Below are 13,610 nucleotides of genomic sequence, written 5' to 3'. Positions count from 1 at the left end.
GAAACTTTGTTCATGATTTCAAGTCAGCCAACTCTTTTTCTAAATTTGCAATCTTTAATGGCAATTGTTGCTCTCTTGTTCGAGCTTCTGACAAAACTTCAGAAACTTGGGACTTAGCCTTCTCGCATTTCTTCAATTGTGTGTCATGCTTAGCTAAGGCCTCAATTGACTGATTCAACTCATCATCGGCATCTTGAATTTTTGACAAATAAACATAAACATCTTCGATAAAGTAACTTAGAGTTGAATGAGTGTCAGAAGGAATATGGGAACTAAGGTAAGCAAGAGCATTAATAAGTCGAACCTTTAAATTGGCATCATTATTAATATTCTCCAAATGATGATTTAGACAATAAAGGATGATGTTGACTTGTTTGATGATCTGAGGGTCGGGGCCTGTAGGAGCAGGATAAGTGACTTCCTCTATGACTTCCTTTTCCTGAAGCAGTTCCTTAGGGATCGATTCTTTGGTAGCACTCAACTCTAGACCTGAGGATGTTCTCCAAATCGAAGTCAACATCATCAAAGTTTAAATCCCCCACTTTTGGAGAAGGAATAGTGAATGGTGCTTCTAGACCTTGATCGACAGATTTCTATGTCGATGGTTGAGTATGAGAAACTGGAGTTACTGCGGTAGTCGATCCAGACCCATGGGCAGGACCAGACTCTTGGTGAGTTTCCACACCACTTGAATTAGAATTGTAACTTGCTCGAAAATAAAAACAAGTCAAATAGCAAATAAGGATTGACTCGACGAATTCGATCAATAAAGAACGTACCAAAGGAAAAGTCGTCGAAGTATGTGAAGCAGCAGTTGAGGGTGGATTCTAAGTTGGAGTCGAAATAGGGATTGATGGAGGCTGAAGAATTTCTGTTTTAACATGAATAGGTTGGTCAACCTCTGGGCAGAAGGGGTGTCAACATCAGCGATTTGAGAAGAAGTCCCTTTTTGGGATTGCTTTGACTGAGATTGCCTCGACTGCAAAATAATCATTATATGAAAGATAAGTATATGATGAAAGAAGTTGCAAAAAAGCAATGACTAAAGCATGTACCTTGGAGGAAATGGTGGGTCAACTCTTCTTTGGTGGTTCAACATTCATTAAGATGTCAATGGGACCACATTTCTTTGAAGTAAAGATCGCACATTTTGACCGACCTTCTTCTTGACTACCTCGACGCCAAATTGGCCCTTGGTAGAGCGATATCTTCGTCCAAATCCCAGAGTTCTTCAACTTGGGGAAGGTCGGTAGCAACTCCGGTAATGATGGTCGGTCAAGCACTTGCGTTGAAAGAAGTTATAATAAGATACTTTGAATAATCAATCTAAAAGGTATGAAGTACCTGGAGGATATCAAGGATCCTCGTCCAAGCACTCATTACATGATGAGTGTCTCGACCACACTCGAGATTAGTCGAAGTTATTCCACACGTCCTTGGATCTTTTTTCTAGAGTTCATAAATTACCCTTAAAGCCCCTTTTTATGAGGGTCAGGGAGTATATCTGAAAGGGCATTAGAAAAAGAAGAGTTTTTTAAAAGGACGCATAAAGGATTCTTTTTTGGCCAAAAAATCTTTAGCGCGAGCTTTGGAAAAAATCGGTTGAAACACCTGTTAAAGTGTACCTCCCTTTTCTTTTTCCATACCTCTAAAGCCTCGTTAAAAATCCATTTCACCTTCCTAAAGTGCCATTTAACTTGATAGTATTTCTCAAACTTTACAATTTCAGTTATGTGTTTATCTCTGGTCTTCTTCGGTGCTGGTGCAGTCTACAAAATAGTAGAAAAGACCAAATTAACAAAAGCTTCTTCGACAAAGTCACAAAGAGAGTAAAAGTACTTTAATCACCAATCATGAAAATTAGGGGTCGACAAGAAGTAGCGGGTGATATCCAAATGCCGATACCAGATCGACATTTTTTTATGGTTCAGGTCCAACATCTTGGTCAGATCCTCAACCTCTGACACTTCATAATGAACTATTGTGCTCCAGGGTCAAGAGAGAAGGGTGAAGGTAATGATTGAGCTATCCCAAATTGTCGAGCAACGTACTGAGGGGAGTAGGTGACAAGTTTTTTTTAAGGGCTCAGGTCAATTCTTGCAATAGACTAACAAGAAGAACTTGGGGAGTTAATATCCTATCCCATAAGTCATCGACTATTGCTTGGTTTGTTGGCTGAGAAGAAGTGAAGGAATTCAGGTGAAGAATAGTACTAGGTCGAAAAGAAAAAGGATTAGAAAAGTATGAGACATTGTGATCTTTTTTTATATCGAAGAGAATAGAGAGGAAGTGTCAAAAAGTACCTATAGAAGACATAGTTTTGGGTTTTGTCCAAGAAAACTGAGAAAGACAAATACCATTGATAAGGGTGCTAGGAAGCTCAGTTGAGGAAGCTGTGAATCGAGGTTCAAGAATAACTTTTAACCAAAGATTAACAACCTAAAGAAGACCAAATAGGTTGATCAAGGAGTCTCCTCGATGGATCTCATCAACAATCAAAGAAAGGGATTCATACAATTGACTCAGAATCAAGGAAGAGAGATCAATGAGTTTCTTATGATGAAGCATAATGGCCAGGAGCAAGTAGTTGTTTTCTGAATTTGGACTAATTTTGAACAAAATAAAAAAAGAATTGAACCAAAGGAGAAGAAAAGCTACATGTTCACTATCGGAAATAAGGTCTCCCTTGGAACCCATGTTGTTTCAAATGAAACTCAAAATGGAATTAGACTTGAAGCTGATATCAAAATCATCTTCTGGATAGTCGGCCGACCATGAAACAAACTCACCATCAGTTGACAAACTGGTCAGAGTTGAAACCTCTATCAAAGTCAGACCCATCATTCTATATGAAAAATGAAAGTTGTTGGTAGTCAGGACATTCAGTATGAAAAGTAAAATCTCAAATTTCTAGGGGGAGTAGTTCTAAAAAAGCGATCAGCAAAATATAAGGGTTTTAATATTTTTACAGAAAATTAATGGTAAATGTTCTGGGGGTGATGGAAAGAATGAGAAAATGGATTGAATTTGTTTTGGAATGACTATCAGACCTAAGAAAGAATACAATACTCTATTGACTGAGAATAGAAGAAATACCTGGCTATGCCAAAGTTCAGAGGTCTCGACATTTGGATTTGGAGCTCTCAAAACCCATCATCATTGTAAAATTCAGTCGCTCCAACCACTAATTGGGAAGGAGGAATAATCATAACATCGTCATCTTCTTCGGAAGGTTGGGAAGAAGTAGCTACAACGACAGTGGCTGACGGAAGAACAGATGATGAAGTAGCAGTTGCCGATATAGGAGCCATCGAGGTGGCCACTACAAAGGAGGTAGTAGCCATGGTTGCCGAGAAAGAAGAATCAGTAATCATGGATGGTGCAGTACTCGAATGAAGAATGGGTTGAGAAGTCGTGGGTGAATTGTCATTTGGAGAAGAAAGATAGGGTTTTGGCTTTGAAATTAGGAAAGAAAGCGTTATATATCCTCGAAAAAAGTGCGCCGTTTTAGCATGGTATAACCAAAATATCTTTTTAAAAAAGACATGTTCCAAGCATATGATCCCAAACATATAAAATTTGTATTTTTAAACAAAATAGCAAATTTTAAAGGAGCAATTTTTTTGTAGTAAAAATGAGTTCCTCAACTAGAATGAACCTCGACTGTGAACTAAGTCGATTAGGAGGAGAGTCGAAGTTAGAGATTGTGCGAAAAAAGTTGACTAACGGTTATTTTGAGTTGAGCATCAAGATTTTTTACTTGACTCTCAGGCTTAGAGTGGGGAACATGGTACAAATTTTGGGGAATAAGTTGAAGGACGAACGTAAAAAAGAAAGGGAGTAACTGCCAAGAGCTGTCTTTATAAATAAAAAGATTGAAATCAACATAGGCATGCATTGCAACCTACTCTAAACACTAAAATTCTGCAAAATTTTCTGCCACACTGATGCACGAAAGAATAAAATGTTTGTACATGTGAGTGTTGAATGTCATCACTTAGTTTTCTTTTATTTTCTTCATTTCTTTTTCGTATCTTCTTTTTGCTTGTTCTATGATTTCTTTTATTGCAACTTATTTTATCGTTTCATTTCTTCATTATCATTGCATTTTTTCATTATCGTTAATTTTATTGGTTATTTCATATTATTATAAAGTTCTTTACTTGTACTAAGTTCATCGATTGAAGCTTTACAATCTATTGATCTAATAAAGATACTGATTAAGTAAATTTCAGGGCGAGCTCATTCTTTTGAGAGAGAAATTGTATCTGTTCTCTGAATAAGATTTTGACACAAGTTCATTTTGACACTATCTGTCAGAATCAACAAAAAAAATGAGTGAAACAACATCAAATTCATTATCTATATAAAATATATATTAATGTATACATTAATATATAATAATTAATTTAATAATTATTTTTTTTTATATGAATACGATAACTTTTTATATTTTATACAACTATTAAAATGAGTAAATTAAATTAAATTATAGTATACAAGTTTTTTGTCGCTTTGTATTTTTAATATGGGGTAGAAGATGGTATTTTTAAATAAGGTGGAAACTTTGTGTGTTTTTTATTTATATGGATACCACAAATACGAGGGTTTTAAATTTTTTTTTTGTTGATAACCACAAATTTGAGGGTCAGATTTATGGTTTTAAATTTTTTAAAAAAAAAATATAAATCTAATGGTCAGATTTGAGTTTTTTTATTTTAATTTTTTTCAATATACAAATCTGAGAGTCAGATTTATTTTTCTATTCCTCCAAATTTGAGGATCCGATTTATTACTCAAAATTAAAAAAAAATCTATATTAAAAAAAAACACACCAATAATCCATGATGAATTACACACAATTTTTTTTCATATAAAAAAAAATTAGCCGTTTTTTTACCATTAATTATCAAAATTAAACTAATGTGAAAAATAAGCATATGATTATATGAAGAACAATGAAAATATAAAGGAAAAAATCTACAAAAATAAAATGGATAAAGGGGGAATAGGTGTGTTTGATTGTGAGAGATGAACTATGCAGTAGCAGCTCTGGTTGCTCCACCATCTCCGGTTTCCATTCTTTCGGTATGATATATTCTCTCATCTCGTTCTCTATGTTTCTCTCTCTCCGTCTCTCTGTTCATAGTAAGAAATTGTTTTCTTCTCTCTTTGTTTGGATCTCAGTTGAATTCGTTTGCTCCTGTGGAGCTGGAAAATGGGGTGAAGCCCATTCAACAAGACTATAAATGGCGCCTTATTTTGGCTTACGATGGGACTCACTATGCAGGTTTGCCTCATTCTTTTTCATTTTTTAATTCGGGTATTCCATTTCATCCATAAAGCTCTCAACTTGAAAACATTTTTTACTTGGGTATCTTTTTTTTCTGTTTCTCTGTCATGTTGAACCTGGTTGTTCTTTTTTTTTTTTTACCCTTTGCTTGTGTGTGTTTGTTTTTCTCATTTTCTCTTTTTCTTCTGTGACTATGGCATTATTCTTTGCCAATAAGATTGCTTTGTTTACTAGTTGTAAGATATAAGGACACTGTGTCTCAAGCATTGTGAATAATTGTTCAATTTCAGTTGATGTCAATAATTTCAAACATTATGCCCATAATAATACAAGTTGAAAGTCCCAAACTTTTTAATCAAGTTTTGATCTTTGATGTAATCATAGCGGTAATCAAATCCTCCTCATTTCCTGGGTTTTGAGCTGTATAGAAAGGTGCAATTTTCGAGTACTAGTGTATAAAATATGTAATTTAAACATGAATTCTTTGTTGTCCCCGATAGAGTGATGGTTATGTTTTCAGGCTGGCAATATCAGCAATCTCCCCCAACTGTGCAATGCACTGTGGAAAAAGCTTTGATTAAAGCAACAAAGCTTGAAAGGAAGGATCTGCGGTTGGTCGGTGCAAGCAGGACCGATACAGGAGTCCACGCCTGGGGTCAGGTCTGACTTTGTTCCTTTCATGTGGTTTCTAGTTGAAACCATTGAAAATTTTATAACTTACCATGCTGCAGGTTGCGCATTTCTTTACGCCATTTAACTACAAAAACTTGGAAGAAATTCATGCGGCTTTGAATGGTCTTCTTCCTACTGATATCCGGGTTAGAGAGATCAGCCCTGCATCAGCTGAATTCCATGCTCGATTTTCTGCCAAAAGTAAGATTTACCATTACAAGATATACAATGATAGCATCATGGATCCTTTCCAGCGGCATTTTGCTTACCATAGTGTGTATAAACTCAATAGCGCTGTCATGCAAGAAGCTGCAAAATATTTTGTTGGGAAGCATGACTTCTCTGCTTTTGCCAATGCATCCCACAATGATCGGGTGCCGGATCCTGTAAAGCACATTTTCCGATTTGAGGTGAAAGAAATGGTACTCATCTTGTTCTTAATCAGTTTCCTCTGGCTTTTGATACTTTCATGTGAAGATTTTAAGGCTTATAAAGCTGATCACTTCAATATCTATTTCTAGGGAGCTCTTTTGCAGGTAGAAGTTGAAGGTTCAGGTTTCTTATATAGACAAGTTCGAAACATGGTAAACATTCTTTCTTGTGACTAATTCTTGCAACTTGGCAAGAGAGATTGTATTCAGATAAGTTTCATGACAGCAATGACTTCTCCAGGTGGCTTTGTTGCTTCAAATTGGCAAGGAAGCTATCCCTCCTGGGATTGTTCCGCATATTTTGGCAAGTAGAGATCGAAAGGAGCTTGCGAAATACTCTCTGTCAGCTCCGCCTCACGGGCTTTGTCTTGTTTCTATCAACTATGATGAAATTCACCTGTTGCCACCACCAGACTCTCCTGCTTACAGCTATGGTAGGCATCATACCATAAGAAAATGCAAGGTTCCATTCTATTAATAATAAATACTTTGAAAGCAAAACAAACATTCTAAGTATATCATAGGCCTGATTTTGTAACATTTATTTGATATTTTTTGAGCTGGAGCCTAGATTAGAGATGTAGCTTTTAGGGTGGTTACCATTTTTGAAGATGCAATTCTGATGAGAATCGTGGATTTGCTTTATACAAAAATGCAATGTATGGATCAGTAGCATTCTCACGTCTATATTATTCACATTCTAGTCTTTTAAGTTGAAAATCAAGTATTGATATATATTTGCAAAGTATTTTTTTAAATTTTAAATTAAAATATTTTTTATGTTCTCAAAATATTTATGCTCCCAAAGAGAAAAGGACAATGTCACTAACAAAGGAAATCCTCAACACCTATCATCCATCATGGTAGTAATATAATTTACTTAAAACCATAGGGAGACAAATTTGGATAACAATTCCTCACAAGTCACAAAGCTGTGGATATTACACCATATATATAGATTAAAGCCTGAATAAGAATTCAGTTGGAAGCATAAGTACATAACCCCCTAGCAAATTTATTTTACCCTTTGCATGGGGCGGCTCTCCTACAATCATAGGGGCCAACTTAAACACCACTTGGCCAAGGGAAAACTGCTGCTGAAGTCCTTCATGGGCTTGCTATCGTTATGAATAGTACACATGCTCATAATGTCAACAGCAGAAGATTCTTATTTCTCTTATTTATCCACCATTTTTACCTCCATTTCTCCCTAGGAAGAAATCTTAATATCGAGTTTGTGAACATAAGTGTGAGTATGAATCATGCGCAAGGTTCTGCAGCACAGAAACACATTTGAGTCAGCTGAAACGCAAAACAGAAACATAATGCTTTAGGGAGAAGATGATCTGGATACCTGTTCCTGGGAGCGGAAATACATGAAGGGTGTATAATATAAGAAATTAGACACCCTAGAGGTATAAATATCAGCATACCTGAAATTGAAATAAATTAATGCTCATTTTTAAGAAATCAGTATGATATAGATGAAGAGGGCATCAAGAAGAAAGTACATACTTCTCAATTTGTCTCATCAAGTGACTTTTATCCCAGAGACCAGCACGGGATATAAAACCCCACCTGTTGCAGACAAATACAATGGTGTTAATAGCATCCGCGTTGAAAGGTAGAAGAAAGACTCTCCTTTACTTGCCTTGCACAATTAGACAAGAAAATGCCCAATAATAAAGATGCCAATTTCTTTACAGCATTTTGAAAGCATAGAGCCAGGATTCCGATAGACTAGTTTGCATACCATTTATGTTTTCCATGATAACATAACATCATGACAGAGGATCTTTGATATTTTATAGATGCAGACTATTTTAAGCTGAGGACTGTACACAGTTACCAGTCAAATTCTTTCCCATGGCAAGTCAGTTACAAAAGTAAGCAACGTTTGCATATTTAGCCATGAAACAAGCAGATACGAAGGTACAGCCAAGAGTTTCTGAATCAAATATCAATAATTTTTGCTCACCTTGAATTGAAGAGCTCTCCATCCGCCTCAAGCATTGGAGCAATTTTCTCATCTAGCCTTTGCATAACGATTAATAGCTTTTGCATGCTTTCAGTAAGGTCCTCATCATTCATATTAGTTGCTGCAAGGGTCTTCAAGTACATAGCAAAACTAACTACCATTATTAAAATAGCTAAAATGGCTCACTTTAAAAATAATATGGGATAAGGTAAAAAGCTTTGTAGACATGTAAAGGACAAAACATCCCAAAATCACATATAATTATTAATTTGGCCTTTTAATGTCACAAGTTTTTATGATATACCAGGATTAATTATAGGGATATTTTGAGGAGATTAGTCATTGTATTGGATATCATATTTAACTTAGGAAGGTCAAGGGGATTGATTGAGGCAACAAACTAGTAGTAGGAGCAGAGGTTTGCAACATAGGTACTAGGAACAATGCCTATATAATGCAAACGAAGATTTTAAAGGCCTAGTGCTTTCATTTTTCAACAATGTCAAGAGGTACTCAGCATTAATAAAAATGAAGCTTAAATAGTTTAATACATAATACGAGAATAGAGCCAAAACTTACTTGTGCAGGCCTGTCATGACTCCGCCTTTGTAGAGCCAGCCGAAGTTGGTTGAAGAGATCCCCTAGAACCTCCTTTTGATTTATAAGTTCCACCAATGATTCTCTATATATCCGGCTCCCAATGAGGGCATTGTACTGCAGTTTTAACATTTGAAAACCAAATCATGACATTTCATAATAGGATCCAGTCAAGCCACACAATATGCTCATCTTATTGCTCTTTTCCATAGAGAAATAAGATCAGGAAAGCTTTCATAGTTTAACTTTCTTTGCTCAGAAAAATGATCGGAACATAAACTGATTGAGCCAACCTCGTCTTCCAGTTCTCGACAAATCAATGCTGTTCGCCATCGCAAATGGACCTTGGATTGACTGACATCAGTGTAAATATGGTCACCAACATACAGTATCTCATCTCCATGAATATTGAGAGAATTTTCAACCATCTGTGCACTTCCCCCCGAGTACAAACCACCTGCAGAAGATATTAGATCATGTACAGGTAGTTAAATCATGTGGAACGTAAGTGTAGCACATCAATAATTCAACGAATGACTGTGATCTAGATAGTAAACATATCCACAATCTATGGCTAATGCTCCATGGCTATTTATTGTAACGAATAGGGAAACAACAGTTGACCGAAAGATCATCTGTGACCAATGTATACAGGTAGTGAAATTTATAATGATTTTGGCTGTTACAAGAATCAGTACAAATATATAACTAAATATATAAGACTAGGTGTCTATTTAACCCTGACTCTTTTCTTTTCTTTTTTTTTTCCCTTTTCTGAAGAATGTAACAGACTTCATAAAACAATGGGAATATTCATCAGACCCCAGCCACTTCATAAAAAGAATGTAACAGTCTACCAATTATACTAATTACCTGTTTGAGCCTTGAAGCAAGGTTTCATCAGACCCTCGCCAGTCACCACTTCATACATGGGATGTGACGTTTGGAAAAACTCTGGTTTTCTTGCTGACACAATTACCTAACCATCAAAAAGGAAAACATCCATTAATGCAAAATTCATTTCATAATAAGACAAGACATGAAGAAAACAGTATTTTTCTTTCCTCCAATGTCAAGACAATAATTTCTTTTGTAAATTATTCAAGAACAAAATCCCACGATAAAAGCAATAGGAATGGTCTAGTGGTGAGGGGTATGGGGAGTAGTAGTATGAGATCCTAGGTTTAGACCTCACTGCTGCCAATGTACCAAAAAGAATTAAGGAAGAAGTAACCAACATGAACTTACAATGTCAAATAAATCTCGCCAACCCATATCATTGGGAAGAAACCTAAGACTAAGTAGTAAAAGAGCATCACGTCTATGCAAACAATAACACATTACAGGCAATACCTCCTTCTGATCCAGAAGTGCCAATGGTAACTCTGGGTCGGGCTCCACAAACTGTTCTGGCTTAGACATGATCTCACTCTGCATAAATTCCACAAGTCATTTGGAGTTAACAAAGTACACCATTAAAGCACCATACAGGGGAAAGAAAAACTGGCACGAGGTGTTCACCTTAAGGCGACCTTCAACATGCGCCCAGAAGAGAGCTTTTCCAACAGCCTGAGATTTATGCTAATTGTAAGGAATAAATATCTCTAATCAAAGATAAATAAAATTTAAAATATTTGCACCAAATTACCTTATAAAGCCCTTTATAATCAAGGGGGCAAAGATCAGCTGGTATAGTCCCATCGTCCAATCTGTCAACCATCTGAAAGCAAATATATATCATTAATGTAGTCTCATCACAGTAAGACATAATTACATTAAATACAGGGGGAACATCCTTATATATTGTGAGGGAAACACTGATATTCATGTTTTAAGTAAGAATAAGGTTGAGTAAGGCAGTTTATCTGAGCTTCCATATGCTCAAACCTCACATCTTAACATTTCTCAACTCCCATTTGTGTTCTACCACCTACTTAAATTTTGGAATGCCTAAATGGCCCCAAGAGAATCAACAGTGGAAACTGGAACATAAACATTCACTATCCTATAACCCGGTTAAGGTTCATAACACAGTTAATAATGCTTGAACAATCAAATAAATACACCAACAGAATAGAACCCATTACCTGTTTTCAAGATAAGACAAAGCCACAAAAACTAAAATCAGAATACTAGTGAAAAATAAATATTGTGGGATGATATATCTCTTCTAATGAAACTGAAAGTTGAGTGATTTTCAACAGCGAGTGCAACATACCTGCATGTAGGCCACAGCTTCAGACACAGAGAACAGTGTGTTGAGAAATTCCCACCGACTCTCCTTTCGCAGGTCCACCAGTTCCCTCCCATACATCTCACTTCCATTGCATATAAAGTTAAGAAGCACTACAGAAACTATTACTCCAGTTTTTGATAAATGAAATCTACTGAGCTATAAATAAGTACATGTGTGTGCATGTGTGTGTGTTACATATGCAAGAGTTGCGCTGAAAGGAAATCAATCATGACATGCTACAAATCTCCAGTTATTTCAGCAGTCAGACTTTCACAATTAACAGAAAATTAATGAAATACCATTACTGTATTGTTCTGGATATTTAATAAGTTGTCAACTTATATTGTTCATTAATAACTTATGTACATATTCACTTATCTTGAATGCAAAACTGATGTATGTTTCAATAAGTTACAGCATTGTTTGATGACAGAAGCTAACAAGCAAGCAGCTAACAAGAAAGCAAGAAGCTTCTGATTGGATTATCAGTATCATAAAACAAATTACAAGGCCTGACATTTACCTCACAGCCCGAGTAGATAACATTCTAGTGCCATGCATAGCTCTTTTTATATAACCAAATCGATCAGCTTTAACCAAATTACCTTTCTCTTTGTCTATGACCAGACCTCTAATTACCTGAACAATTTATGGTCAAATTTAAGATCATTTTGTACAAACAAGAGAGAACATCAATTGCCAAATGCCTTCAGGATGCTGGAGATAACATCTTACCAGATCAGGATCAAATGCTAGCCCATCGACAGGGTAACCCATGTTCCTAAGGTTTTCCATACAATAGTCATAAGCCCGCCCTTCCCAAGCCTGCAACAGCACAGGTCAATATCAGTCATCAGAGAGGTCCATAAACCTTAATGCAGATAAACCTACAGTTGCACAACACACCAAATAGTACAGAACCGTTTTTCTTACTTCTATGCTTTCAACTACAATGGTAAAGCAATGGTATACAATTGATAATTGAACAAAGGAAGCAGCTAAACTTGTAAGTTCATACAGACTATATGGTACACTAATATGGAACAGATGAATACCATCACATTATAATGGACCAAGGTATAGTCCATGTCATATCCAATGGCACTAATTGACCGCAGGTTCAATGTACGGCTGCAGAATATTCCACGAGGTGAATTTCTAGCTGAAGAAGGACTCTGCACGAAGATTAAAAAAAGAGTGTTACTTACATAATGAAATCAGGATAACTCCAGTCAACATCCCATGCAAAGAGAAAAAAATATATATAGAGAAGAAATCAGTTTGCCGATCAGAAACAATGATTACATAAGACAATATCAAGTAATAAAGAAGTTAGTTGGCCTTCGTAATAAGGTTGATACTCCCATGAGTAGGAACCATAAAAAAGTTAATCGCATCGTAGGGACCCGGACTTCTTTGATATACAACTGGAGCTAATTATCAGAAAAGCATGTACACTCTAAATGTAGTCAGGTGGTTCACTTAGGTTTTGCAAACCTAGGAGCAGGGATATTGTAACTTACCTTATAACAACACCCCTTTACGCTATCCTACTTGAAAATATTAAAGGTGGATCTTCACAAAACCATACTTATGAACTTATGGTATGTGTAACCAACATTATCAATTTATTCCTGTGTTGAGATGGATTTGATAACGGGTAACGACATAGATAGACACAAAAGTCCAGATAGTAGCAGACTGCTATCATATTGATCACACGTTCATTCATCAACTAATAGAACCCATAAAGTGAAGGAGACCACAGTTTCTTTCTTGGCAAACATATCACAAACTATAAAACGCAGCAAGTAAGCAAAATCGGTAGGCTTTACATACCGGAATACCCAAGTCTTTCAACAAATCTTCTGCTTCAATAGTCTCTGCCCTAGCCACTTCCTCAATTGGACCTTCTAGTGCATCATTACCATCAATTCCTACGAGGGAGAAACCATTATCCACTTTGTTTGCAACATAAATAACACCGCAAACGTTACCAATAACTCATTACAACCAAACAAAGGAGTTAACAAGAATTGTAGTAAACTAGTAAAAACCGAGAAACACTACAACCTTTGGTGGGAATGTTCAATATATAAAGCTATTCACTTCAACTAACACAACAATGCACACCTTAAAAAGGACAAATAATAGAACAAAATAGGAGAAAATTTTTTATTTTTCCTTTCTTTTTACCAAAAGCTTCGAGGTGTTCCAACTTAACGTTCAAATCGCCTTTGGTGCTCTCACCAAGGTAGTCCACGTCAGACTTGCCGGACGGCGTCACCGAGAAAACTTCACCGCCGACGGCAGACTTTGAGTCAACGCTGCAGCGACAGAGAGTGGCGGAAGAAGCCTTTGGGAACCTCACAGTGTTCACCACGCTATGAGAAGAAGGCGCGG

General features: G+C 36.3%; 2 protein-coding genes across 2 annotated transcripts in view; one reads left to right on the top strand and one right to left on the bottom strand.

The window, feature by feature from the left end:
* Positions 1-4,973: 4,973 nt before the first annotated feature.
* LOC107470304 (uncharacterized) lies at positions 4,974-7,071 on the top strand. Its single transcript, XM_016089698.3, has 6 exons — positions 4,974-5,088; positions 5,188-5,290; positions 5,814-5,953; positions 6,025-6,387; positions 6,487-6,549; positions 6,638-7,071. The coding sequence occupies exons 1-6, from the start codon at positions 5,032-5,034 to the stop codon at positions 6,872-6,874; spliced, it is 963 nt and encodes a 320-aa protein (XP_015945184.1). The 5' UTR covers positions 4,974-5,031; the 3' UTR covers positions 6,875-7,071.
* A 122-nt stretch (positions 7,072-7,193) lies between these two features.
* LOC107470314 (uncharacterized) overlaps positions 7,194-13,610 on the bottom strand; it is a gene marked incomplete in the record, with an annotated part of 6,706 nt that continues 289 nt past the window's right edge. Inside the window, 16 exon segments of the mRNA XM_016089706.3 lie at positions 7,194-7,670; positions 7,751-7,829; positions 7,912-7,974; positions 8,375-8,505; positions 8,954-9,088; positions 9,265-9,428; positions 9,845-9,950; positions 10,220-10,402; positions 10,493-10,540; positions 10,620-10,691; positions 11,190-11,289; positions 11,731-11,846; positions 11,943-12,032; positions 12,263-12,382; positions 13,047-13,144; positions 13,404-13,610. Coding sequence (XP_015945192.1) covers positions 7,620-7,670; positions 7,751-7,829; positions 7,912-7,974; positions 8,375-8,505; positions 8,954-9,088; positions 9,265-9,428; positions 9,845-9,950; positions 10,220-10,402; positions 10,493-10,540; positions 10,620-10,691; positions 11,190-11,289; positions 11,731-11,846; positions 11,943-12,032; positions 12,263-12,382; positions 13,047-13,144; positions 13,404-13,610 — 1,763 coding nt within the window.

The sequence above is a fragment of the Arachis duranensis genome, chromosome 1, assembly GCF_000817695.3.
Source record: "Arachis duranensis cultivar V14167 chromosome 1, aradu.V14167.gnm2.J7QH, whole genome shotgun sequence".
In the NCBI taxonomy this organism is placed as follows: Eukaryota; Viridiplantae; Streptophyta; class Magnoliopsida; order Fabales; family Fabaceae; genus Arachis; species Arachis duranensis.
The sequence above is the reverse complement of the archived record's forward strand: the minus strand, read 5'-3'. Positions and strand labels throughout refer to the sequence as shown.

Excerpts from the sequence above, each read along its gene's own strand:
- LOC107470304 (XM_016089698.3), top strand. The coding sequence starts at position 5,032 with ATGAACTATGCAGTAGCAGCTCTGGTTGCTCCACCATCTCCGGTTTCC. Across the intron at positions 6,388-6,486 it reads GATTTGAGGTGAAAGAAATG|GGAGCTCTTTTGCAGGTAGA; the intron begins GTACTCATCTTG and ends ATCTATTTCTAG. Across the intron at positions 6,550-6,637 it reads ATAGACAAGTTCGAAACATG|GTGGCTTTGTTGCTTCAAAT; the intron begins GTAAACATTCTT and ends TGACTTCTCCAG.